Below are 26000 nucleotides of genomic sequence, written 5' to 3'. Positions count from 1 at the left end.
AAAATCGCAAAATCAACAGTTTCTAAAATTATTTCAAACCATGAATGTCCAAATAAAATAGTCAAGTTTATGGAGGTTATTATCGGATTAACAGCTCCTTTATGACATTGAACTATCAATTATGTTATCCTGGGATACACTGTCACGAAGATCAATAATTATAACGATTAATAGGGACGCTATTTCTTTAATCAATACCATGACAAAAACACATGTTAACTTGTTTCAACAGGCATTTGTGTTTAACAGTTCCATTATTAAAATGTTCTGGGAACGATATATTTTAATTAAGACACCAACTATTTCTGAAATCAAAAGTAGGTACTTCACTCGATGTACTATAATTCGGACATGTAAAAATTCGGACATATAAAGATAGTGACATTTAATATGTGTTGATTTGTTGTATATAGTTTGTACAAATATGTTTTGTGTAATTTCAGGCAGCAAGAATGGATGGTGGCAATTATCCTGGGTCCTTCTGTCAAGAAAAAGATGTGAAAAAATATTCATTTAATTGAACCTGGAAATCAACCACCACAACTAACAGAAAACCTTTTAACAAAAGGTGTTGTTTTAGAATTTGTGAAATTTGATAATAAACAGAAGTTGATGTATATCATGTCCAAATGACCAAATGTATAAACTGTTTAACAATTTGAATTGAGATGCTTTATTTTCTGATGTTTGATTTATTTTTCCTTTCAGGTGATATATATTTGTGTGATTCTTGGTTTTAATAAATAATTCTGAAACATTTATACAGCATACTGTTACATTATTGTTAACATTATTATATTATGTTGGTTATCTGGTTTATCAAGTGGAAAAAATGTTAGTTACATAAAAATAAAGCTTTTAATATTAAGACTTATGAAGGTACTTATTGTTATTTATGTATTAACATACTTCTCAGAGTAATAAAAATATAGTAAATGCCATCATTCATTAATGTAGTAAGGTTCCTTAAATGATTGTCCTTATTGATTAAGTTTGAATTACGGGCGGTTTTCACACCGCGATAAAGTGGCAACAACTTTTTTGGGGCCAGTGAAACCCCTGAAAAGCGTTTTATTATGCTATTTGTATTTGTCTGCGGTATTGATTTTTACTGGACAATAAACTATATATGTTTCTTTAAAACCTCAATAGCTTATTGGTTGTTTGTGGAGATAAAGTATTTTTAATGCAACATATGGATTCCTTGTGAAAAAAAAACATCAAAAAATCACCAAAAAGTTTATTATATACAAGTGAAAAGATTGCATAACTTTTGATAACTTTTGAACTTATATAGTATAGTTAAGATATTTTTAAAATTTAAACTAATTTAAAAACTGCACATCAAGACCTACAGTCTGATTATGATCATTTTGCACATCAACATGTTTGAAAAAAATCACTACGGTTGCTTAGTAAAAGGAACTTAATACCATAACATTTTTAAAATGAGTGCATATTTGGTCACCCATCTTTTTTTTTCCGTCCTCCTACCCGACACTTTTAGAAAAAAATCCGAAAATCATTTTAATAAAAAATGTTGGCCTTAGATTAATACAAAATTAACTTAGTTTAATGATCAATGTCTTTATGTCCCAATGTCTAAATGTTCCATCCAAATAAATAAAAAATAAAAATTATGTATGCGCAGTTCGCTAAAGGTGTGATTTTCGTCATGATAAATTAACTCCAGTGAATGTTATGTACATATTTTGCTCAGTTATTTGAGTAAGCTATAAAGTGTACTAAGATCCATTCGAAATTGTCATGTATTCGACTTATAAACATGTGTTAATATTACAAGTGTAATAAGGTATAAATTGATACAAGAGTGAGTTTATTTTTCAGACAATACAGTAATTATGTTCACATGGCAATTATTCGAGTTACTTGCTTGATGGCGAAACAATCGTTCATAGAATTCAATCTCAGTATTTCAATATTTTAAGGTTTTAGGTGAAAAATAAATATTATATAACATCACGTTACGGATGGTTGATAATAAAATGCTAATACATGCACAACTATTGTAAACTCTCCTGTTGATGAAGAAGCCAACTATTCCAGTAATCATATGAATTACCCGCGTCGTGAGAAAATGGGTCTTATGTCATATGCGCACGGTAGGCTTGAGGTACGCTGGTCGCATATGGTATTACAAAAATCGCAAATTCTTGTCACGAGCAACGCTATCTGCTGTAAAGGAACGCAAGGTTTCATGTTTACATTAGTCGACAGGGTATTTTCTCGCAAGACTTCGTCGATTCGCAGGCTGGGTTGGAGCTATGTTTAGCGCTAATGGTATACTATATACTGTAGCCTGTTGGCTTAAGACAAAGATTTTCTCGCTGTCTCAACACGTTGATTAAATGATGCAAGATATTAAAATTGTATCATAAATATATAGCTACAGTCGATACAAGAGGTTTTATCCCATAGTTTACCTTAAACATATGGAAAAAACCTTGACCTTTGAACAAGTGACACATCATTTTTGCACGCGACAACTTAACAAAATTAATGAAATCATGCGGTATTCTCATCATTACTTTTCAACCAATGACAAGTGTAAGAAAAATGTATCGTAAAAGATAATAAAACGCGGTATTACAACAACTTGGCATAACCAATTATTAAAATGAATGTATCACAGACATCGTCTAGCGTATACCTCGAAAAGTAATTTGGGATTGATGTTTGTAATTAGTAATTGGCCATTGCAGACGAAATTAGACAGATTGGTTGGGTTTTATGACACACGCACGCTTGATAAAGAAGACGTGGTAAACAACACACGTACACGTATACCAATATTGTTCTGTATTTTAGCCCCGCTATGTGAAAAGGGTGTTCAATGCATATGCGCAAAGTGTCGTCCTAGATTAGCCTGTGCAGTCCGCACAGGCTAATCCGGGAGACACTTTCCGCCTACACTGTATTTTTGCCAAGAAGAGTCTTTCTTTAAATTAAAATATCATAAAAGCGGAAAGTGTCGTCCCTGATTAGCCTGTGCAGACCACACAATCTAATATGGGACGACACTTTTCGCTTCTGTTTTTAACCCCCTTTCACAGAGCACGGTCCATTTATCTTTTAACTAAAACTGGAAGTCACGCATAAACGTGTCATAATCAACAGATAAGTCGAATTCTATGGTATCTTTTTATTTTATTTTGGGTTAATTTTGATATGAAAACATGATGGCTATAACTACTGTAGTGTCCATGGAGGATTTCTCTGGCAGAAATTTCAACAACTTGATAATATTTGTATGAATTTCCATTTATTTCTCTGAAGTACGTAATTACTGTTTATTGTATAACAATCATATTGTTTCTGTCTCGGTTTTGCTAGCATTGGTCATACGCAAACCGCGTTTTTAAGCATTAGTTGCAAACAAATTATTCGGCAACGGTAACACACGGATTTAAAACGAAACATGCTCATGTGTATGTACTTTCTGCTCTTTTCATGCATCAAATGGTCGATTTTAACAACAGCGCGGTTTTTTTTTTTGTTTCTTAAATGGTTACATCATTCACGTGGCAATCCGAGAGAAGTAATTGCAGTTTACATTAATGATCCTTAATGGTCGCCACAACGACAGTAATTTCTTTGCGATTTAAAGTGTTTTAACGTTTGTATTGTTATAATTTCTGACAAATCTGTTTAATAATAATAAAACAATATTACAGCGGCTCCACAAAGTTTTTTCTTATTATTTGACCACAACATTTGAACTGATTTCAATACTCCAAGAAAGAGATGGTCTTTACCCTCAACAGTTCATTTGGCTACGTCACGGATATAAGGATAAGAGCCACGTTGTGGGAAAGCTAAGTTTAACGCATGCGCGAGTGTTGTCGCAGATTACACGTGCCCTGTTCAGTCATCTATGCTAATCAGAGAGGTCACGTTACGCCTTAACTGGTTGTTCGTTTAGAAGTTTCTTTAAAAGAATTATACTATTTAGCGGAAAGCGTCGTCCTTGATAAGCCTGTGTACACCGCTTATAAGCCCGGTTTTCCCAGGACGCGGATCATATGTCCCTGGTAAGATAAGTTAGATCGTGGGGTAGTTATCGCGTAAGAGTTACCAACTTAGGCTCAACACGAGTCACTAAAAGTACAATTAGTATCCATTTGAATTGAACAAAAATGGCTCAGATTCACTTAATGTTAATGCCACTTCCGATTGTGCAATAAAGGTTGCTCAATTATTTAAGTTTTATATTTTAAGGATGCGCCAACACAGTAACTAGCAGTCATTGGATCTTATTTAAGTAGTAATATATGCAAAACTAATCTTATACACCAAATTAATGCAATTGCACTTCAAATGCTTTAACGAAGTCCCAAAACTGGTCCTTGTTTTTCGTGTCACACGTCGCCAATGAAAGTGAAATGGGAGGGTTGCGAGTCAGACACAGCTGCGTGGAGTTGGCAATAAATCTACCATCCTGCAAGAAAGACGATACATCAGTCAAACATAGCTGAGTTGAGTGTGCCAAAAATCTGCCATGTTGCAAAAAGACGATACATCCTTAAAGGGACAGTTTAACAAAATCTGGAAGTGGGAAAATATTTTGTAAAATCGTGTGCTGTCCTTATTGCATGTATTGTTCTTTAGTACTTAAATAACAGTGCGCATGCACATTTTTTTGTTAGAAAAAAATAATTATGCTATGTCGGACCGTATTTGGTACAAAAACGAATATGTACAAGTTTGTACCATATTCGGCCGAATATGGTACAACTGTCTAATTGTACCATATACGTATCTGCAGTTTTGGGGTAAAATGCCTGACCGAATATGGTACAAACTTGTACCATATTCGGATGAAAAATGTACCACATTCGTTCCGAATATGATACACACTCATCATCGTAATCATCATCATCATCATCATCGTTATCTCATCATCATCATCATCATCATCATCATCATCATCATCATCATCATCATCATCATCATCATCATCATCATCATCACATCAATTATCAACACCCCAATGATCATCATCGTTGTTATCTTTACCAACACCACCATCATCATCACCATCAAAACCAACATCATCATATCCATTATCATGATCGTAATGGTGATCACAAAAGTTTTTTTTGTGATGATAATGACAGCGATGTTTTCGGTCGATAATGAGGATGTTGTGATGATGATGACGACGATGAGAATATCATCGGCCAATAAACATCGCCATCATCATCATCACAAATATTTTGTTATCATCATCATCATTATCATCATCGTCGGCCGATAAACATCGCCGTCATCATCATCTAAAAACTTATCATCATCATTATAACCATCATCATCGTCCGATAAACATCGCTGTCATCATCATCCCAAAACGTTTGTTATCATCATCATCATCATCATTATCATCATCATCATCATCATCACCACAATCATCAAACCCCAATCATCATAACCACTGTCATCATCATCACCACCACCATCATCATCACAATTTTTTTACCATCATCATCATCACAAATGTTTTGTCATCATCATCATCACATATTCATTTTACATTTTGTATTTTATAATTTGTTTCATTCAAGAGATTCAACAAACTTGTACTTTTTTCATTTATTGGTATACTGACAGGATTTTTCAAAGTAATATTGAAGAACATAGAACAGCATTTAAATTTTAATCCAACTGTAGCATTTTGACAAGACATAATATACATATATACATTCATTTTAGTAGCAGCCAAAATATCCCAAATGTGCTTCGTAAAAAGTTACCAGTAAATGAGCAAATGACAACAAATTTCCGGTAGAAGAACATAATCATCAATCACAAAAATAACATAACAGGTTTCCAAACACCGATATACATGTATATTTCACCTGTAATGTCTGTACATGACATCTATGATATCATACCAACCGATTCCACTAACACGCAAACGCAGCCATGCGTTTGCCCATTTTGGCCCCTTGATGATTTCTTTTATTGCCGAAATAAGACCGCTGTTTCTGCCCGCTCTTGTTAATAGGAAACGAACGCTAACAGGATTTCTGTTACTAGTATCTAGTTCAATATCCGGCCGAATGTAAATTCTAGGTGTTTGCAAACTCATTGACCTTATTAAATCTCTAAAGGGTTTGCCGACCTTCGCCAACACAAACTGGATTGACGGGTTTGATTGTATGCAGAACTTAAAAATTTCAACTTGAATGTGAAGTGGTAACATCAGAAATGGAAAAGTCGTTCGCTTCTGTGCCCTCCTATTGTTTATCATATCTTGAAGCTCTTTCAGGGCTGAACACACAGAGACGTCACCGTTGTCGCCAGAGTCACCGTTGTCGCCGGAGTCACCGTTGTCGCCAGACGCAGCGTTGTCGCCGGAGTCACCGTTGTCGCCGGAGTCACCGTTGTCGCTGGAGTCACCGTTGTCGCCGGAGTCACCGTTGTCGCAAGAGTCACCGTTGTCGCCAGACGCAGCGTTGTCGCCAGATGCAGTGTTGTCGCCAGACGCAGCGTTGTCGCCGGAGTCACCGTTGTCGCCAGACGCAGCGTTGTCGCCGGAGTCACCGTTGTCGCCGGAGTCACCGTTGTCGCTGGAGTCACCGTTGTCGCCGGAGTCACCGTTGTCGCAAGAGTCACCGTTGTCGCCAGACGCAGCGTTGTCGCCAGATGCAGTGTTGTCGCCAGACGCAGCGGTGTCGCCGGAGTCACCGTTGTCGTCAGAGTCACCGTTGTCGCCAGACGCAGCGTTGTCGCCTGACGCAGCGTTGTCGCCAGACGCAGCGCTGTCGCCAGAGTCACCGTTGTCATACGACTGTTCTAAGCGTGATATTATGTCCTTGTACACGCGTTGATTGATACGGATACTAACGTAATGCATGCCAAATCCTTCTGGGAAATACCCCAATGCAATTGTTCCAACATCACCATCGAACTTTCCATCTGCTGACACAATTGATGAGTGTTCTAGTCCTCGGGTAGAAACTACCAGGCACTGCAAATTATATTCTCTCATAAGTGCAATGAGCGTGAGGTTGTCGCCGTATGTCCCATTCTTAGACATATTCTTAACGTATTCATCAAATGTTTCATCATAGACAAAAGTTTCATAGAAATATCTGTTTTCTACAATGTGATGGACTGCTTCCTTACGTAAAGCATCTACGTCTTTGTATATACCAATTTTACCAAGTTGATGCGATATAGCAGCAAATTGACAATTTCCATCCGGATTTGGGTCCATGGCAATATTCACCCCATCCAACAACTGCAGATTTTCATGGTGTGTTAAAACATGATAGTACTTAGTTCTGTGATTTTGTTTCTCTGAGCGGTTCTGTTTTAATGAATGTTTTTTAATTTTTCGTTGTTTCTCTAACGCAACAGTTAGGCTAGTCATGTTTTCGACCCCAACCGATTTGCTTACGAATCCAAGTTCGGGTTTGTTCGGTACTTGAAATGACACGATATAAACACCATTTCGTTTTACTTTTTCTACCTTGCCTTCGATAACATATCTTTTGGTTGGCACCCTGGATTTTCGAAAGGGATAGCGAATTAATACTGTCTCTCCTACTTTGTACTTGCTTGGGGAAGTTGCGTTTTTCAACAGCGACCTGTAAGCCTTTTTATTTGCTCGCCGTATGGTTTTCTTTATTTCACGAGAACTATGACGTTCTTTGGTAAAAACATGACTTCTTCCGTAGTAGGCTTCAAAGGGCGTGAGACCCCCAAGAACTCGTTTGAAACTTGTGTTTATGGCATAGGCTAAATCTTGAAGCCCTTCGACCCAGTTAAATCCACGTTTACTTTTTGTTGCAAATAGAATCTTGGCCTTTATAACACTGTTTGACCTTTCACACTTGCCCTGTGATTGAGGATGATACGGCCTACTATTGATCATTTTGATGTTGTACTTGTTCAACAAAAGTTTCATACTAGGGCCTTTAAATTCCAGTCCGTTGTCACATTGGATGATGTCAGGGGCAAGGTTAACCATCAACACGTCCTCTAATGCCTTTGCAACTTCACGCGAACTCTTCGTTTTCAGGGGTTTTGGCATAACGTACCTAGAATAAACGTCCACGACTTGTAGAATATAACTGTATGTGGACCCCTTGTAGCTAACACTTTGATTTTTCATGTTAATTATGTCAATCTGCCATCTTTTGCCTGGTTCCTCTTCTGTAATTGTCTTTGGCTTTGGCTTGTTTGTAAATCTCGGATACTTCTCATGGTAATACTTGCTATTGTACAGTATTTCAAGGATAGCTTGTTCCGAGAACCCCGTGTAATTTACTTTCAGTTTGTTGTAAATAACCCTTGCTCCACATCCTTTGTTTTCCATGAACATCTTCTCAACAAATCTAGGAAGATCTTCTTTCACAAGGACTTGCTTTCCGCCACACAATAAAGAACCCCGGTCACCAAGCTCGAAGTCCTTACGTTTTCTAATCATGGCCAAACAATTATTCTCTTCAGGTGTCCGTTTCTTCACAGGGACATCGAACGATCCGTTTAAACATCTGACAATAATGTCGTACTTCGACCTGGGCAAGCACCCTAATTGCTTCCTTTTTCTCCTAATTGCTTCCTTCATCTGAAATAATATAATAAGTTATTATACATTTATACTTCATTAGTTAATAGAGCTTGTATTGAACACCGCGTGTCGAAAACGAATGTCTCACGACATGAGCTGAGCTAAAATCACTCGTCTGATAGCTCCGCTAAAATTTACAATCCGAACTTCCGGGCAATATGCGCAATGAAAGTAGCAAGTACTTCATGTAAAGTTTCATTGAAATCCAACCGAATTCAAATTCAGGGGAAAAATAGCGGGCAAACTTATGGCGGTCAACGGACAAACGGTCTGTAGAAACCAATGCTACGTGGATGGAAGGGATATAAAGAAGGGGCCCTGGGGGCCTAGGTCGCTCACCAGAAGTCACGACTAGGCAGGGTTCGAAGGTCAAAGACCTATAAACTCCATAAAATTTAAAATGTTCAAATCTACAGATTACAGGAGCTCGATCTGATTTTGGTGGAAAATACACTTTAGAAAAAATGACTGTAGCTTAAATATTTTAGCAGTTTAGGAGTTACGCACCCGGAAGGAATGCCACGGACAATTGGATAGACGGACGGACAACTGCAAATGCACTCTGAGGGGGGGGGGGGGGCATAAAACATAAAAATCAATGCATGTTAAAACATCAATGCATATTAAGACAACTGAAAATTAAAATTATGTACAGTACTTACTGTCAAGAATTCTTTTGAAGTTTGAAGAAAGTTTGGATTTCAATTCTTTCTAGTCGAAAATCACAACTTTTCTTGCCGACCGCCAAGTCAAATATGGTTACTGACTTCTGAGTAAGACTCGTGTGCAAAATTCCCGCCTTTTTAAAGCGGCACGTTATCAAAGAAAAAATCGGAAACTTCAAAGCTTTGTCGGCTTCTCAGCAATATGACGTCGGAACGACAAATCAACTTTACAAAGTAATGTTTAGGAATACAGTCACACCTGTCTAAAGCAGCCAGTCAAACATCCTTATTTTTGGAGAGATATATTCATTTAAAAGAGCTCAAAATCTCTTAAATCGGATTTTGGTGAAAATACACTTTCGAAAAAAAAAGTTTTAAAAATTTGAAAATTGCTATTAATGATCTCCACGAAAGTACCTGGCCCGCCCGGGAATCGAACCCAGGCAGCCTGCGTGCCAATCTGACGCGCAACCGACTGAGCTAGCCGGCGAAACAGTTACACAACCAGCAAAATCCATTTAAAGTGTGGTTAGGTTAGCTGTTTCTGTTACTGCTAGTTACGACGACGACGACGACGACGACGACGACGACGACGATGATGATGATGATGATGATGATGATGATGATGATGATGATGATGATGATGATGATGATGATACTTTTGTCACTTCCAATATTAGGTTAATACAATGTATTTGAGTTTGAAAAAAAGTTTACACATCGGCAGACTATTTCATTTATTAAGAAATACATAATTTATGTACCATATACGTAGGCCATTTTCATTTTTATGAGTTTTTTTGGTATGTACCAAATACGTTTTGGCGAGCATAGAAAAACTTATTCCAACCGAATATGGTACAATGTTTGTACCATATTCGGTCGAAAATTGTACCATCTTCGGTCCGAGTATGGTACATTTGTACCATATTCGGCCGAATATGGTACAAATGTACCATATTCGTTTTTGTACCAAATACGGTCCGACAATGCTACATGGTAATAGAGCTAATACGTCATAAATTATTTAACCAAATAGAGGTATATTAATGATGAAAATAATTTTTAAAAAAAACTAGAAATGGCGCGGCAGGGGCCGACGCGTATTCCCACGCCGCATGTTTGACCCATGGGGCACCCCAGGGTTTGTAATGGGAACATGCATAATTGAGATTGACCGTATTGTCAAAAGAGATGTTCAGTATCAATAAGAAGTGAATCGGTGTAGAAATGGAGAAGCTAATGTAAATAACATAAAACAAGAGATGTGTTTGTCATAAACACAATGCCCTCTCATGCGCCGCTTTGATTTATTTACAAAAATTATTTGGCAGGTTCATTACGTACCTCCCTTTAAAACTTATTACTTCCCTTGAATTTGTTTGTTTTACTTTTGACCTTGAAGGATGACATTGAACTTGACCTTTCGCCTTTCAAAATGTGCAGCTCAATGAGATACACATGCATGCCAAATATCAAGTTGCTTTCTTCAATATTGCAAAAGTTACGGCTAATGCACCATATCGGGGGCATAAAATGAGTGAACATCTCTGACCCAGCGCCACCCCAACCCCCATAACTTTTGACCCATGGGTCAGATCAAAATTCCAAATAGTGCAGGGTCGCACATATGCTCATAGCAACCATGTGTGTAAGTTTCAAGGTTCTAGTGTTTATAGTGTAGGAGGAGATAGTGGCCATGACGGACGGACAGACGGCGGAGAAAACCACAATATCCCCACGCTTTTCAAAAAGCGTGGGGATACAAACACTGAAATTAAGATTCTGTAATTTTTATGCCAGTGTTAATGGAAAAACAAAGAGCAAAACACTGCCTAGCTTTGGCTTCAAACATAAGTCAGAACGAGAATATTTCATTGAAACGGGGACTGCATTTTGACAAAATGACCTCCAAGTTTCAAACCCGTTTATCGTTCTTTAGACAACGAATACAAAATATCGCAAAACAACTTATCAACAAATAACGTGGAAAATCAAATAACATAAAAACATGAACAAACTACATTGTATAACAAAGTTTCGTTCATACAATCTGTGAAAAAAGGCGTGGTTATTGTTTTTGCGGGTTGGGCCTACGAAGTCTTTAACGTCCGTGTAACAGAAAACATTCCTTAGCTTTGTGAATGATCGTCTGCATTGAGCTACATGTATGTGTTGGCAAAATATTCTTTCAACAAACGTGCCTATAATTCTAATAGAATCAATGTTGAATAAGTATTGTTCGAAATAGACATAATATTGATGAAGCATAGCTGGTGATGAAATTGTAAGGCTATACACGCGTTAAGTTTGAAGAGAGACAACATAAATGTAACATAAAAATGAGCCTCCTTGAAAAGAAGTTAAATGCATGTGCGTAAAAGTGTTCATACTTTACTCACATACAGTTAACCCCCTTTTCACTGAGCGAGGCTCGAATGTAATTTTCGTCTGTTGTCAATGACTTTAACGTACATCAAATAAGCCCCATAGACTTAAAAACAATAATCGCCATTTACTGGCTGTCAATGACAAAGCATTGACACTTTATAATTGATGGTAATGTGTTTGTTAATTCGATGTGCCGTTTGAATAATTCCGCTATTACCATAGTTTATCTTTATTTATAATCTTCGTTTACGCGAATTGATTAATAATGATGAATACATACATAATCTACAGATGGACGACTAAGATAATCAATAATCATTTACGATTTTTTTCACTATTTCTTATTGGATATAAATACTATATCATTTTTCCGTCGATCATGTGAGCATTGTGTCACGTTTAATTTAACCCATTTATGCCTAGCGTCTACAAAAAAGGCCTTGACAAACAGCGTATACCTAGATGAGACGCCGCATGATGCGATGTCTCATCGGGGTCTGCGCTGTTTGCTTAAAGGAATTTCTGTAAGAAATACTCTAGATATAGAAATAAATATACTAGACATCCCTCATTTTGAAAATAAATTGATCCAATTTGGGTGGTGCGGTGGTCGAGGTAACACTCTGGTCTACCATTCCAGATGTCCCTGGTTCAATTTCCGGCCGAGGCACTGGAAATTTCAGAAATGCTTCAAGTGTTTCCCACCCAACTACAGATGCACTGGTATGAAACCCAGGTAATTCTCGTGTGTATCGGTGCTATACACTGAGCACGTAAAAGAACCAAGGTATATATTCGCAAAGAGCTAGGGTATCGCACCCGAATTCCTTGTATCCCAATACTGTCTCTTCACTTGCTGTCTCTTCAGCAAAACCAAAGGTCCCCATTGGAAATAAGTGCTTGCACTTTCATGGGTTATCTTTGACCGCAAAGTCAAAATAAATACACATTCACATGCAGAAGGATGGGAGAGTCCACTAGGCATATATGGGTTAAAATACACGTACTAAGCAGAAGGTAGTTGAGCACTAAATAGCGCCAACGAAAAAAAAGGATATCTTTACCCTAAAACACTAAAAATAATTGATATCGCAAAATAGCATTACTTTCAATACATTCCTGTTCAAAGGCACTATAATTTTCTCATTTATATACTATCAAACACTTCTTACTTAATAGAATTGTGCAATACTTTTGTGATTTTTTTCTTTCAATGTAAATTGTATACCACTCAATGCTTTCCACTATAGAAATGATATAGATTGTGATTTCTACTACATTTTAAATACAAATAAACGTATTCAATTACATTAAACATGAAATTTAAAAAAGCGAATGTGTCGGTACTCGTCCATACCTCTAGTCTAGTCCACTTCTGCCCTGGTTTGTTCCCCTGACACTCGTTGAAGGTCAACATGCTCGTGTTAGATTGCCAGTAGGTGAGACAGCCCGTCCCTATACTGAGCGTGTCCAGAACCGTGTACCGCCATAGCTGCAATCAAGGAAGGTGCGAGAGGTCATGATGATGATGATGATGATGGGGAGGAGGAGGAGGAGGAGAAGGATACTGATGAGGTTGTTTACCACTATCGACAAAGCGGGGGTTTGGGGGACGGTAGCCCCCAATACTTTGGATAAAAGGGATTATTAGATGTTCGTTAGTTGTTATGTGTTAGGTGTTAAGGGTTAGAGTTAGAGTACGCTGTTTGGTGTTAAGTGCTGCGTACCGGTAAAGTGCAATTGCCCCGCGATCACACATAACAGCGATCACTAGATCTAATGAATAAAATCAAATAAAGTCGGAAAACCAAAAATCGACATATGTCATTGAAAAATGTTACATAATTGTAGGCCATTTAAACCATCAACATGATTGTCGAGATACCAGATACATAGGCAACCATTTTGTATAAAAAGAGAGTCAGAGTTAGGCAGATTCGGCAAGCATATTCATCGGATTCATTTTAATCGTTAATCGCGGGGCAGACCCGTAAGGGTCAGGCTGCCCGCCGTATTTTTAATTATGTAACTTCAATATTTTACGATCTCGAAAGTAACTGAATATGTCTCATTAATTATAATATTTTGCGAACTGCACAAGCTAATTTGGGAAAACACTTTACGCACATGCATTAAACCCCTATTTTCATAGAGTAAGCATTGTTTCAGAACGGGCTTTGAGTGTAGTCTTTTCAATCAACTGACACACATCGCCTACTATGAAGTATACGAAACAAGTTATGCAAGTGATACATTATAAAGGTCATACATCAAACATAAGGTAATACCGGTAATAGAAATCATTAATTGCTAAAAATGCGTCCGTCGTTAATGTACAACAAAGCATAGATTTGAAAAACGGTCCATATACAACACCAAGAACGATTAAATGATGTATCTGCAATAGTTGAAGCAAACTTTGATATGCTGTTTTTGTTATAAGTGCAATTAAACTGTTCTGTTGTGATAAAATTCAAAGGAAATGCTCATGGAATCAAGAATTCAAAAACATTATAACCATTGTGTAACGTACACTAATGTAAAATAGTATTCAAACGTGTTTGAGTATTTTTGAAGACGTCATCGCCGTTTATGTAATTTTTAAAAGAATCAAAACCAACATCTACAGTTTAGAGTGTACAAACTGAAAAAAAAAGTTTTTCTGAAACAAATTTGTAGGGCTTAGCATTTATACATTATTTTTTTATTTTACATGATACCTGTGATGATGGTCCCTGATTATAAATGCGGTTACTTTGGTTACGGATACTCACCTGGTTACCGTTTACATCATGACACTGGTACAGTTTCACCTCGTTACCACTAGCAACAGGACTCATGCTGTCCAGGCAAAGATTGGGGGCCAGTGCTGCTTTAAACTGCAAATACATAGTAAGGTACGTATGTTTAATAAAAAATATGCGGAATAAATATAAACTGTAAAATAAAAGAACAATGAACTATGGACAATGTCAACAAATATAAGTGCTGATGCTGACCATTATTACACTAAAAGAGCTCACACTTAACTGGGGCGTAGTTGGTAGGTGTGCAACGACAGACCGTTATATCGATATACCGCGGTACATAAAGTATCGCGATAAGGTTTTGCTGTTTCGCAATATTAAATCAAACTTCGTAGAAATCACACAGAGATTTCATTTGACCCGGAATTGTTGGTTTTGATGCTCCGAAATTGTTTTTGACTCCGCTATGACGTCCTATAATAAAGATGTAAGTACATGTAGAGCTTATCGCGAAAATTTAACCTAGAAGCAAATTCATGTTAATGACCTGTCGATATTTGCTAGTGGTTTTCTTCAAGAAAGTTGGTAAATTGCTTGCTGTTTTGTTATTGTTGAGAAATGTTTTTAATATGTATATTCATGCGTCAATACTATTTAAGATAATTATCCCTCAAACTTGTAAAATGTAATATCCTTATCTGTACAACAGCAGAGAATAAAATAAGAATTTACATAAAGTATCTTTTTATATAGAATTCCAATTCAACTATAATCTATGTAGATTGTGAGTATAAAAAGTACTTCAAATTATAATTAAAGGGAGAATATACGATTTTGTCAAATATTTATGAATTAATATAAAATGTGAACAAGCACCTTATTATGCATATATTTCAATATAAATTGAAATAAAAGTTAAGAAGAACATGTGTCGAAAAATGCGAAATAAGCCAGATATTTAATTCTGAAATCAAAAATGTCTGTACAGTAGAATTCGCCAGCATGTATAACATGCATGAACAATGTGAATCTAAATTTAGTTTGACAGATCATTTTTATTTGTGAGTGTTAGCTCACAAATAATGCAGATCGAATTTTGCAAATCAGTATGCCTTAGCTACGCTAGAAACCGTAACCCGTGACTGCCTGTGTGGATAACTCCAGTAAAATTTAGCAGACGACAGAATGCTAAAAGCGTCTGCTTTAACCACCGCATCTGCCTGTTCTCACTGGCACAGTGCATAGTGTGTATTTAACAGCTTGTAAGACAACGTTGGCCAGTCTAGTGTTTATCATTGAAATCTGAACATATTGGCTGCTTTCAGGGAAAACGTGGCTTAATGCATGTCAAATAAGATTAGCATGTGCACACTGATCAGCTGTATCAATGATTCGAAAAAAAACAATATAAAAATTCAGTGCCTTCAGCGCTTTGATAAGTGTGAGCGTTAATGTTACAGAACACATTGTGCAAATCAGTATGTGCTTAGAAGCCTTAGCTACGGTATGGAAAGACAACCACAGCCTGTTGCAGCAGACGACACATGCTATGAGCGTCTACTAAAAAAGATAACCACCACATTTGCCTGTAGTTCACCACTGGTACACTGCAGAGGGTTTATTTGACTAATAGTGTTTAACAGCTTGTAAGACGAGATTGGCAAGTCTAGTGTTTTTCATTGAAATCTGTACATATTGGCTGCTTTCAGGGAAAACGGGGCTAAATGCATGTCAAATAAGATCTGCCTGTGCATACTGATTAGCCTGTGCAATTCGCACAAGCTTATCAAGAACGACATTTCTGATTGTATAATTTTTTCGTTTAAAGAGAGTTTCTGGTACTGGGATGACAATTTATGCATATGCATTAAGCCCTGTTTTCCCAAAATGAAGCTTAAATTATATTTTTTATTAATGATTTAAAAACACTGAATTTAATCTGAACATGTGCTTTAAGACACACTCTTTATAAATTTGAATGGGCTGTGTTCATTTAAAACTTTCAATATAAAAAGCTATAACATATTTTTTTAAACTGAGTTGCGTCTAAAGTTATACAACAGTGAACACCTTCAGCGCTTTGATTATTTCCTGCAACGATATATATACATACGACACACGAACTATAACTCCGATCCTAATAAAATTACGAATGCTTCGGTTATTGTAGGAAAATAATACGAAATACCTTCGTCACAATCGGCTCGGGGCGCTAATTTGTCTTTGCTGAATTTTATTAAATTCTTCTTCCATGTATATTTTTTACCTATTTTGTGTTATTGTAACATATTTTTATCAATATATTACACTTTTACACATAGAAAAATTATATAATCTCCCCTTAACTTAGAAGTAGTTAAATCTGAATAGATAGCATAAGTTTTCACAGCCCATTTAAGCTCTGTAAATTGATGTTATAATGCCATATGTTAGAAACAGTTATACCTGAAATGTGGGAGAAATCAGTGAAGTCCATAAAAAATATATATATGAGACGCGCTCTGTGAACAGGCTAATCAGGGACGACACTTTCCGCCTAAACTGTATTTTTGCTAAGAAGAGACTTTCTTAAACAGAAAATATCATTAAAGCAGAAAGTGTCGTGCCTGATTAGCCTGTGTTGACTGCAGGCTAATCTGGGACGACACTTCATGCACATGCATTTAACCCCCTTTTCTCAGAGCGCGGCTCAATTAAAATTACTTTTTTTATTAAGCAACCTAACATTTAGTATTTTAACTCACTTTGAATTGATACACAAGTATCGATGCACTTTTCTCTGCATTTATGATAAAAAATAATCTAACCGCGTTCTATGAGACATGTTTTTTTCTTTAAGCGAAAATCCAGTTTAGGCGGAAAGTGAGGGCGCTGATGGGTAGCCCGTGCGGACTGAACAGGCTTGTATGGGAAAACTTAACGCACATGCATTAAACCATCTTTTAACAAACGTCGGTCAATCAGGGACGAGACTTTCCGCTTTTGTGGTATTTCTCGTTTACAGAAAGTCTCTTCTTAGCAAAAATCCAGTTTAGACGGAAAGTGTCGACCCTGATTAGCCGGTGCGAACTGCACAGGCTAATCTTGGACGACACTTTACGCGCATTTATTAACCCCCTTTTCACAGCGCACGACTCAAATGTTTAATCGGCTGTTTGTTATTGTACTGGCGTTTTATTTCGTGCAGTATTACATTAAAATCATATCCTTAAATCGTCCTGATCTTGATGATCTCGAATAAAAGAGACGACACTTTCCGCCAAAACTGGATTTTTGCTCCGCACAGGTGAATATGGGAAGACACGTTACGCACATTAATTGAGCACAGTTTTCCCAGAACGCGACTAAAATGATCTGGATCAGTTATCATTTACAGTTGCAAAAGGAAAAAGTGCTACTGGCAACTATTTGCAACAGAAGCAGAAGCTGTTAAGGATGAAGGGCTTATGCTCATATATACCTGTCCAACCAGGCGACTCTTCACCGGTAGTTTCACTTCCGGAAATACGTTGTCGATGTACCACTGGAAGGAGTGACATTTGAGGCGCTCACGTAGCATCTTCCGGTCAGTCACGTTACCATAGTTTCCCTGACGTTGTTATATGGTTACATTATTAATCTGTGTTAGTTTAATATATATATACCAATTGTTAATTACGAAATGGAGCTAAATGTGTGTATATGCATTTTGAATCCGGATTTGTGAAAATACGCTTAACATGTTATTGATTTACTGAAAAAGACAGGATATCGGACAGTTGTATACAAAAATAATTACATGTAATGAGACATTTAAGTGTATCGATGTCAAATTACGAACGGATGTTCGACAGTTTTTTATAATATAATTCAGTAATAACGATTATAATAATCACTTTGCCCTATCGCTGTCAACAAAATCAAACGAAATTACAAAATGAGTCGCGTTCTGTGAAATCTGAGCTGTATTTATTTTCGTTCACAAGAAACTTCATTTAAACGCAACATTCCATACATCGGAAAGTTTTGTCAAAGATTAGCCTGTGTGGACTGTATAGGCTGATAAATGACGACAAGTTACGCAAATGTATAAAGCACAGTGTTGCAGGAACGCGCCTCAGATACTTACCAGCTGATATGCAATGGATTCATAATAGAAGTGTTTGTAATCGTCCAACCAGACCTCGGCCAGACGTACGGCGTTGTGACGCAGGATTTCGGAGTAGCTGCGGCCCCAGTCATACGGGCTCTTGGACCTAAACACGTGAGCCACGGTGGAGCAGGGGTGGATCTCCAGCGAGCCTCCGCACATCCAGATCTGTATATAACGCAGTAGTATTATTCATCGCTTACCGGAAATGTATGACACTATTCATTTTCTAAAAGCATGAAATGGCGGTCGCAAAGTTTGAATTTCTCAATATGCGGGCTGCACAGGCCAATCTGGGGCGTAACTTTACGTTCATGCATTACCCCCTCCACCCCCTTTTTTAATTGGCGGCCAGCATGGACGCCATTGTGAATTTCTTATTATATCAGTAAAATAAGGTGGGCATCTTTCGGATACTTCAAGCACAACATAATTTATTGCCTTGCAAAAACATTTAATATTTGCTTAGCACTTTGATACCGGGTCATTTTCCAGATTTTACCGAAACCAGCAAATACGCTTTAAAATCACCGTTGGAGATATACAAAATACAAGGACGAAAAATAGTTTCGTACATGAAACATGGTGGGAAAAACATATAATCAGTACTCTAAACATATAGTTTTCAGACTTGAGACAATATTACAATGGTTGTGATTTTCTGAAGATCATCCACGCCTTAAAGGGGCCTTTTCACGTTTTGGTAAATTGACAAAATTGAAAAAGTTGTTCCAAATTCGCTAATTTTCGTTTTAGATATGATATTTGTGAGGAAATAGTAATACTGAACATTTACCATGCTCTAAAATATCCTTTTTATGCATTTTGTAATCATTTAAAAACCTGAAAATTATAAAGCGTTGCAACGCGAAACGAATGATTAATTTGGAAATTTCTGTTGTTGTCGTTAATTTTTTGGAAAACTACGAGGATTGCTGATATAAGTACAAAAATACATCCCCTTATATCATGAGCAAGGATGGTCGAGTGGTCTAGGCGGGAAACTTTTTACTCCAGGACTCCATGGGTCAGTGTTTAAAGCCCAGTTGAGGAAAACTTTTCTTTTCCTTTTTTTAAAATTGTATTCTTGTTTTTTTTCACTGGAGATTTTTAGGTCCAATGTTTAAATTTATCAAAATAAAGCATTTAAAGACAAGCTTCAATACATACCAAAATCTGTTAAAAGGCCCCTTTAAAGGATATGAAACCAACGGCTATGTGGATTCCTCACGAATAGGCAAATGATCAATCGGGATTTATTCATCCGAGTCTGTTGGCGGGAATTCACTTCAATATTCCGTTACCCATTAACTAAGGTCAAAACCTGGGTAAGGAAGAAACGCTTGGAAAAATTATCTTCAAAAATATGAACTCATTTCGAATGCACCACGGAGATATACTGATTTGCCAGAAAGTAACCTGGTTCATGATCCAAATCAAGAAAGCATCCGCCCTACCCTGAGTGAGATCTCGACATTCTCATATCCCCAGATGTCCATGCCCTCGTCGTAAGTGCCCATCTTGAAGAAGAATTCCTTGTTGATGGAGAACAAACCACCTGCGATGGTCGGCGTTCTGGAATCATACAAGGCATTTTATTTAAAGGAGAAAAATCATTAAATGGTTGCCATTAACCCATGTCATTTTCAAATTTAAACTGGTATTGCTTTCGCGTAGAGATTGTATACAGCACGACCGACAAAGTACTTCATAATTCATTTATGTCTGGCGTCTAGAAAGAAGGCCTTGGTAAACAGCGTAGACCCAGATGAGACGCCGCATGATGCGGCGTCTCATCAGGGTCTGCGCTGTTTGCTTAAAGGAATTTTTGTAAGAAATATTCTAAATATGAAAAAAGATATACTAGACATACATATTTTTGAAAAAAATGATCCAATTTAGAAGAATGGGAGAGTCCACTAGGCTTAAATGGGTTAAATGGGAATACTGGGATTAACGATGTGCGTAAAGTGAGGTCACGGATTAGCCTCTTGAGTTCGCACAGTCTTATCTGGAACATAACTTTCCGCTTTAATGGATTGTGTCGCATATGCATATAGAAGAACTCTTTTTTGATGGAGAGTCTTGCAAACAAACGATCGCATATAGATTTAATACTGCACAACCGACAGAGAGCTTTTTAACTTCGACACGTTGTGGGAAAAGTGGACTTAACGCATGTGCATATGCAGGATATAAAAATGAACTGTTGAGTTATACGCACTACACAATAGTTCAAAGAAGGAGACAATTTAATTGATTGTATATTACCTCCCACCTGATGACCAAAGTCACCGTTAAGCAAAAATGCCCCATACGGTCGCCTTTAAACCCACAAGCCCCATTAGTTGACGACCAAAGTAATCGTAAAGCAGACGTTTCCTAAACAATCGATTTCAAGCCCACAAAACTCCTCACTGTATTAACCCATTTATACCTAGCGTCTAGAAAAAAGGTCTTGGCAAACAGCGTAGACCCAGATAATAATAATAAAAAAAGCTTTATTTACAGAAGGTTACACATAAAGACAATGACGCATTATACATATTATGCAAATGAATCAATACTTTTTTACAATGTGGCCTTCTTAAACTAACATACACAAATAGGTCTATAGGTATAAATATTCAAACAATATTTTCTTACACCCATACATAACACACATAGATACACACATGAAATATTATTGATTATAATAATAATAATAATAATAATAATAATAATAATAATAATAATAATAATAATAATAAAAGCTTTATTAAAAGAAGGTTACACAAAAAGACAATGACGCATTATACATATTATGCAGATGAATCAATCCTTTTTTTACAATGTGGCCTTCTTAAACTAACATACACAAATAGGTCTATAACAAGTAAAACATTTAAACAATATTTTCTTACACCAATACATAACACACATTTTGCCTTTTAGACAAACACACATGAAATATCATTGATTAGAAAAAAACCAACAACAAAAAAACACAACATATGACACATTATTGATTAGAAAATAAATGTGCTTTATATAGCCTTTTAAAAGCATAGATAGAGCATGCCATTCTTATTCCAATCGGTATACTGTTCCAAATATTCATGCTATGGTATGAAAAAGCTCGTTTCTTATAACCTGTTTTTGCTTTGGTATTAACAATATCGCTATGGGTTGCAGATCTTAAGTTATATTTTTGATTTTGAGAAAAAGTTATATTATTATTTAAATAGTCTGGAGTCTGATTGTTGACACTTTTAAATCAAGATTGTCGTGTGGTATTTACATCTATTATTAAACGAGAGCCAATTAAGCTGTAAAAACAATTCTTTGGATGGTGTTCTATTTGGCTTTTGTAGAATGACTTTCGCTGCGCGTTTTTGTAAAATATTCACTTTTTTAAAATTGGTTTTATTAGCCTTGCCCCAGATCGTACAACAGTCATCGAAACATGTTAGAATATATGAATTATGAAATAATTTCTTCAAATCAAAAGTGAGATAATTTGATATCTTTTTAAGTAGAGTTATTTTCTTGCTTATTTTAGAGCATGTTTTATCAATGTGTACTTTCCATTGCAGATGTTTGTCAATATAAAGTCCTAAAATGTTATGGCTAGTGACATTTTTAATAGCAATATTATCTATTTTTAGATCAAGGTTGATATTTTTAATTTTTTGTATTGATCCAATAAGCGTGCATTTTGATTTACTAGGGTTTATCATCATGTTATTGAGGGTGCACCATTTTTGTATGGAATAAATATCATTTTGTAAGTTAGTTTGATTTTCTGAAGGATTGGCCCCTGTAGCATGTAGTGTCGAGTCATCAGCATACAAGTCTATGTCTGATTGGTTTAGTAATAACCCAATATCATTTATATAAATTAGAAACAAGAGAGGGCCCAAAAAAGAACCTTGAGGGACACCACTCTTAATAGTAAGAAGGGTAGAAAAACTAGTTCCTAGTTTAACGCATTGTTGTCTTTGACTAAGATAAAAATGAAAAGGGACAAGGTACCATCCGAAAAGTGATGAAGTTTTAGTTTGTATAACAGAATTTCATGATCTACTTAATCAAAAGCTTTTTTCATGTCAATAAAAACAGAACCAATACAATTACCGTTATCTACATCTTTGAGCCACTCATCAATAAGTCGAATCAGTGCTGTTTGGCAAGAATGATTTTTTCTAAAGCCTGACTGATGTTTTACAACACATTTGTTATTCGAAAGAATTTTTTCAATTCCTTTGAAAGATGTCTTTCGAATATTTTGGATATAGTTGGCAAAATTGAAATCGGACGATAGTTAGTACAGTCCTCTCTGTCTGAGTCTTTATATATTGGTAGAACATACGCTTGTTTTAACAAATCGGGGGAAATTCCTGTACGAATACAATTATTAATTATCGAGTTAATTGGTAAAACAATATGCTCTCCACAGTATTGTATAATGTTTACACTGATCCCGTCGAGTCCCGTAGCCTTGTTAACATTTAAATTGCCAATTATTATACTTACTTCGAGAGGGGTAATGTAATTTATAGAAAATTCATGCTGTTTTAAAGATTTGTCGAGATATAAATTCAAATAAGCAAAGTTTTCTTCGTGAAATTTAAGCTTATCAACAATATTTGATATGTTTGTAAAATGCTCATTTAAGGCAATTAGGATCCTACTTTTGTCCTCAACATACACACCGTTCACTAATTTTTTTTTGGCAATTTTACTCCGCAGTTTTGATCATTGTCATTATTAGATATCATTTTCAATTTTTTCCAAATATTTGTCGTACTAGTACCATTTATAACAGCATTGTTGTATATTCTTTCTTGCTTTTGCGAATTAATGCCGTAGTTTTATTTCGTAACAATTTATAATTGGCCCAGTCTTTAATTTTGTGGAAGTGATCTCTATCGCACATACTTTTAATAACTACTTTGTTTAATCTATTTTGGCATATGTGTGCTTTTAATTCTCGTTTGCTTGTAAGGGGCGTTGTCGGACCGTATTTGGTACAAAAACGAATATGGTACATTTGTACCATATTCGGCCGAATATGGTACAAATGTACCATAATCGGACCGAAGATGGTACAATTTTCGACCGAATATGGTACAAACATTGTACCATATTCGGTTGGAATAAGTTTTTCTATGCTCGCCAAAACGTATTTGGTACATACCAAAAAAACTCATAAAAATGAAAATGGCCTACGTATATGGTACATAAATTATGTATTTCTTAATAAATGAAATAGTCTGCCGATGTGTAAACTTTTTTTCAAACTCAAATACATTGTATTAACCTAATATTGGAAGTGACAAAAGTATCATCATCATCATCATCATCATCATCATCATCATCATCATCATCATCATCATCATCATCATCATCATCGTCGTCGTCGTCGTCGTCGTCGTCGTCGTCGTAACTAGCAGTAACAGAAACAGCTAACCTAACCACACTTTACATGGATTTTGCTGGTTGTGTAACTGTTTCGCCGGCTAGCTCAGTCGGTTGTGCGTCAGATTGGCACGCAGGCGGCCTGGGTTCGATTCCCGGGCGGGCCAGATACTTTCGTGGAGATCATTAATAGCATTTTTCAAATTTTTAAAACTTTTTTTTTCGAAAGTGTATTTTCACCAAAATCCGATTTAAGAGATTTTGAGCTCTTTTAAATGAATATATCTCTCCAAAAATAAGGATGTTTGACTGGCTGCTTTAGACAGGTGTGACTGTATTCCTAAACATTACTTTGTAAAGTTGATTTGTCGTTCCGACGTCATATTGCTGAGAAGCCGACAAAGCTTTGAAGTTTCCGATTTTTTCTTTGATAACGTGCCGCTTTAAAAAGGCGGGAATTTTGCACACGAGTCTTACTCAGAAGTCAGTAACCATATTTGACTTGGCGGTCGGCAAGAAAAGTTGTGATTTTCGACTAGAAAGAATTGAAATCCAAACTTTCTTCAAACTTCAAAAGAATTCTTGACAGTAAGTACTGTACATAATTTTAATTTTCAGTTGTCTTAATATGCATTGATGTTTTAACATGCATTGATTTTTATGTTTTATGCCCCCCCCCCCTCAGAGTGCATTTGCAGTTGTCCGTCCGTCTATCCAATTGTCCGTGGCATTCCTTCCGGGTGCGTAACTCCTAAACTGCTAAAATATTTAAGCTACAGTCATTTTTTCGAAAGTGTATTTTCCACCAAAATCAGATCGAGCTCCTGTAATCTGTAGATTTGAACATTTTAAATTTTATGGAGTTTATAGGTCTTTGACCTTCGAACCCTGCCTAGTCGTGACTTCTGGTGAGCGACCTAGGCCCCCAGGGCCCCTTCTTTATATCCCTTCCATCCACGTAGCATTGGTTTCTACAGACCGTTTGTCCGTTGACCGCCATAAGTTTGCCCGCTATTTTTCCCCTGAATTTGAATTCGGTTGGATTTCAATGAAACTTTACATGAAGTACTTGCTACTTTCATTGCGCATATTGCCCGGAAGTTCGGATTGTAAATTTTAGCGGAGCTATCAGACGAGTGATTTTAGCTCAGCTCATGTCGTGAGACATTCGTTTTCGACACGCGGTGTTCAATACAAGCTCTATTAACTAATGAAGTATAAATGTATAATAACTTATTATATTATTTCAGATGAAGGAAGCAATTAGGAGAAAAAGGAAGCAATTAGGGTGCTTGCCCAGGTCGAAGTACGACATTATTGTCAGATGTTTAAACGGATCGTTCGATGTCCCTGTGAAGAAACGGACACCTGAAGAGAATAATTGTTTGGCCATGATTAGAAAACGTAAGGACTTCGAGCTTGGTGACCGGGGTTCTTTATTGTGTGGCGGAAAGCAAGTCCTTGTGAAAGAAGATCTTCCTAGATTTGTTGAGAAGATGTTCATGGAAAACAAAGGATGTGGAGCAAGGGTTATTTACAACAAACTGAAAGTAAATTACACGGGGTTCTCGGAACAAGCTATCCTTGAAATACTGTACAATAGCAAGTATTACCATGAGAAGTATCCGAGATTTACAAACAAGCCAAAGCCAAAGACAATTACAGAAGAGGAACCAGGCAAAAGATGGCAGATTGACATAATTAACATGAAAAATCAAAGTGTTAGCTACAAGGGGTCCACATACAGTTATATTCTACAAGTCGTGGACGTTTATTCTAGGTACGTTATGCCAAAACCCCTGAAAACGAAGAGTTCGCGTGAAGTTGCAAAGGCATTAGAGGACGTGTTGATGGTTAACCTTGCCCCTGACATCATCCAATGTGACAACGGACTGGAATTTAAAGGCCCTAGTATGAAACTTTTGTTGAACAAGTACAACATCAAAATGATCAATAGTAGGCCGTATCATCCTCAATCACAGGGCAAGTGTGAAAGGTCAAACAGTGTTATAAAGGCCAAGATTCTATTTGCAACAAAAAGTAAACGTGGATTTAACTGGGTCGAAGGG

General features: G+C 36.6%; 1 protein-coding gene across 1 annotated transcript in view; it reads right to left on the bottom strand.

Moving 5' to 3' along the window:
* Nucleotides 1-1826: 1826 nt before the first annotated feature.
* The window catches only part of LOC127856466 (polypeptide N-acetylgalactosaminyltransferase 5-like), a 37167-nt gene continuing 12993 nt past the window's right edge, over nt 1827-26000 (bottom strand). The window contains exons 7-12 of the mRNA XM_052392680.1: nt 19989-20106; nt 18511-18699; nt 17863-17991; nt 14430-14534; nt 13013-13147; nt 1827-4459 (exon numbers count right to left, since the gene is read on the bottom strand). Coding sequence (XP_052248640.1) covers nt 4319-4459; nt 13013-13147; nt 14430-14534; nt 17863-17991; nt 18511-18699; nt 19989-20106 — 817 coding nt within the window. The 3' untranslated portion in view covers nt 1827-4318. The remainder of the gene's footprint in view (nt 4460-13012; nt 13148-14429; nt 14535-17862; nt 17992-18510; nt 18700-19988; nt 20107-26000) is intronic.

Source organism: Dreissena polymorpha, chromosome 13, assembly GCF_020536995.1.
Source record: "Dreissena polymorpha isolate Duluth1 chromosome 13, UMN_Dpol_1.0, whole genome shotgun sequence".
NCBI classification, from domain to species: Eukaryota; Metazoa; Mollusca; class Bivalvia; order Myida; family Dreissenidae; genus Dreissena; species Dreissena polymorpha.
Note: the sequence above shows the minus strand (reverse complement) of the source record. Positions and strands in the feature narration are given on the sequence as shown.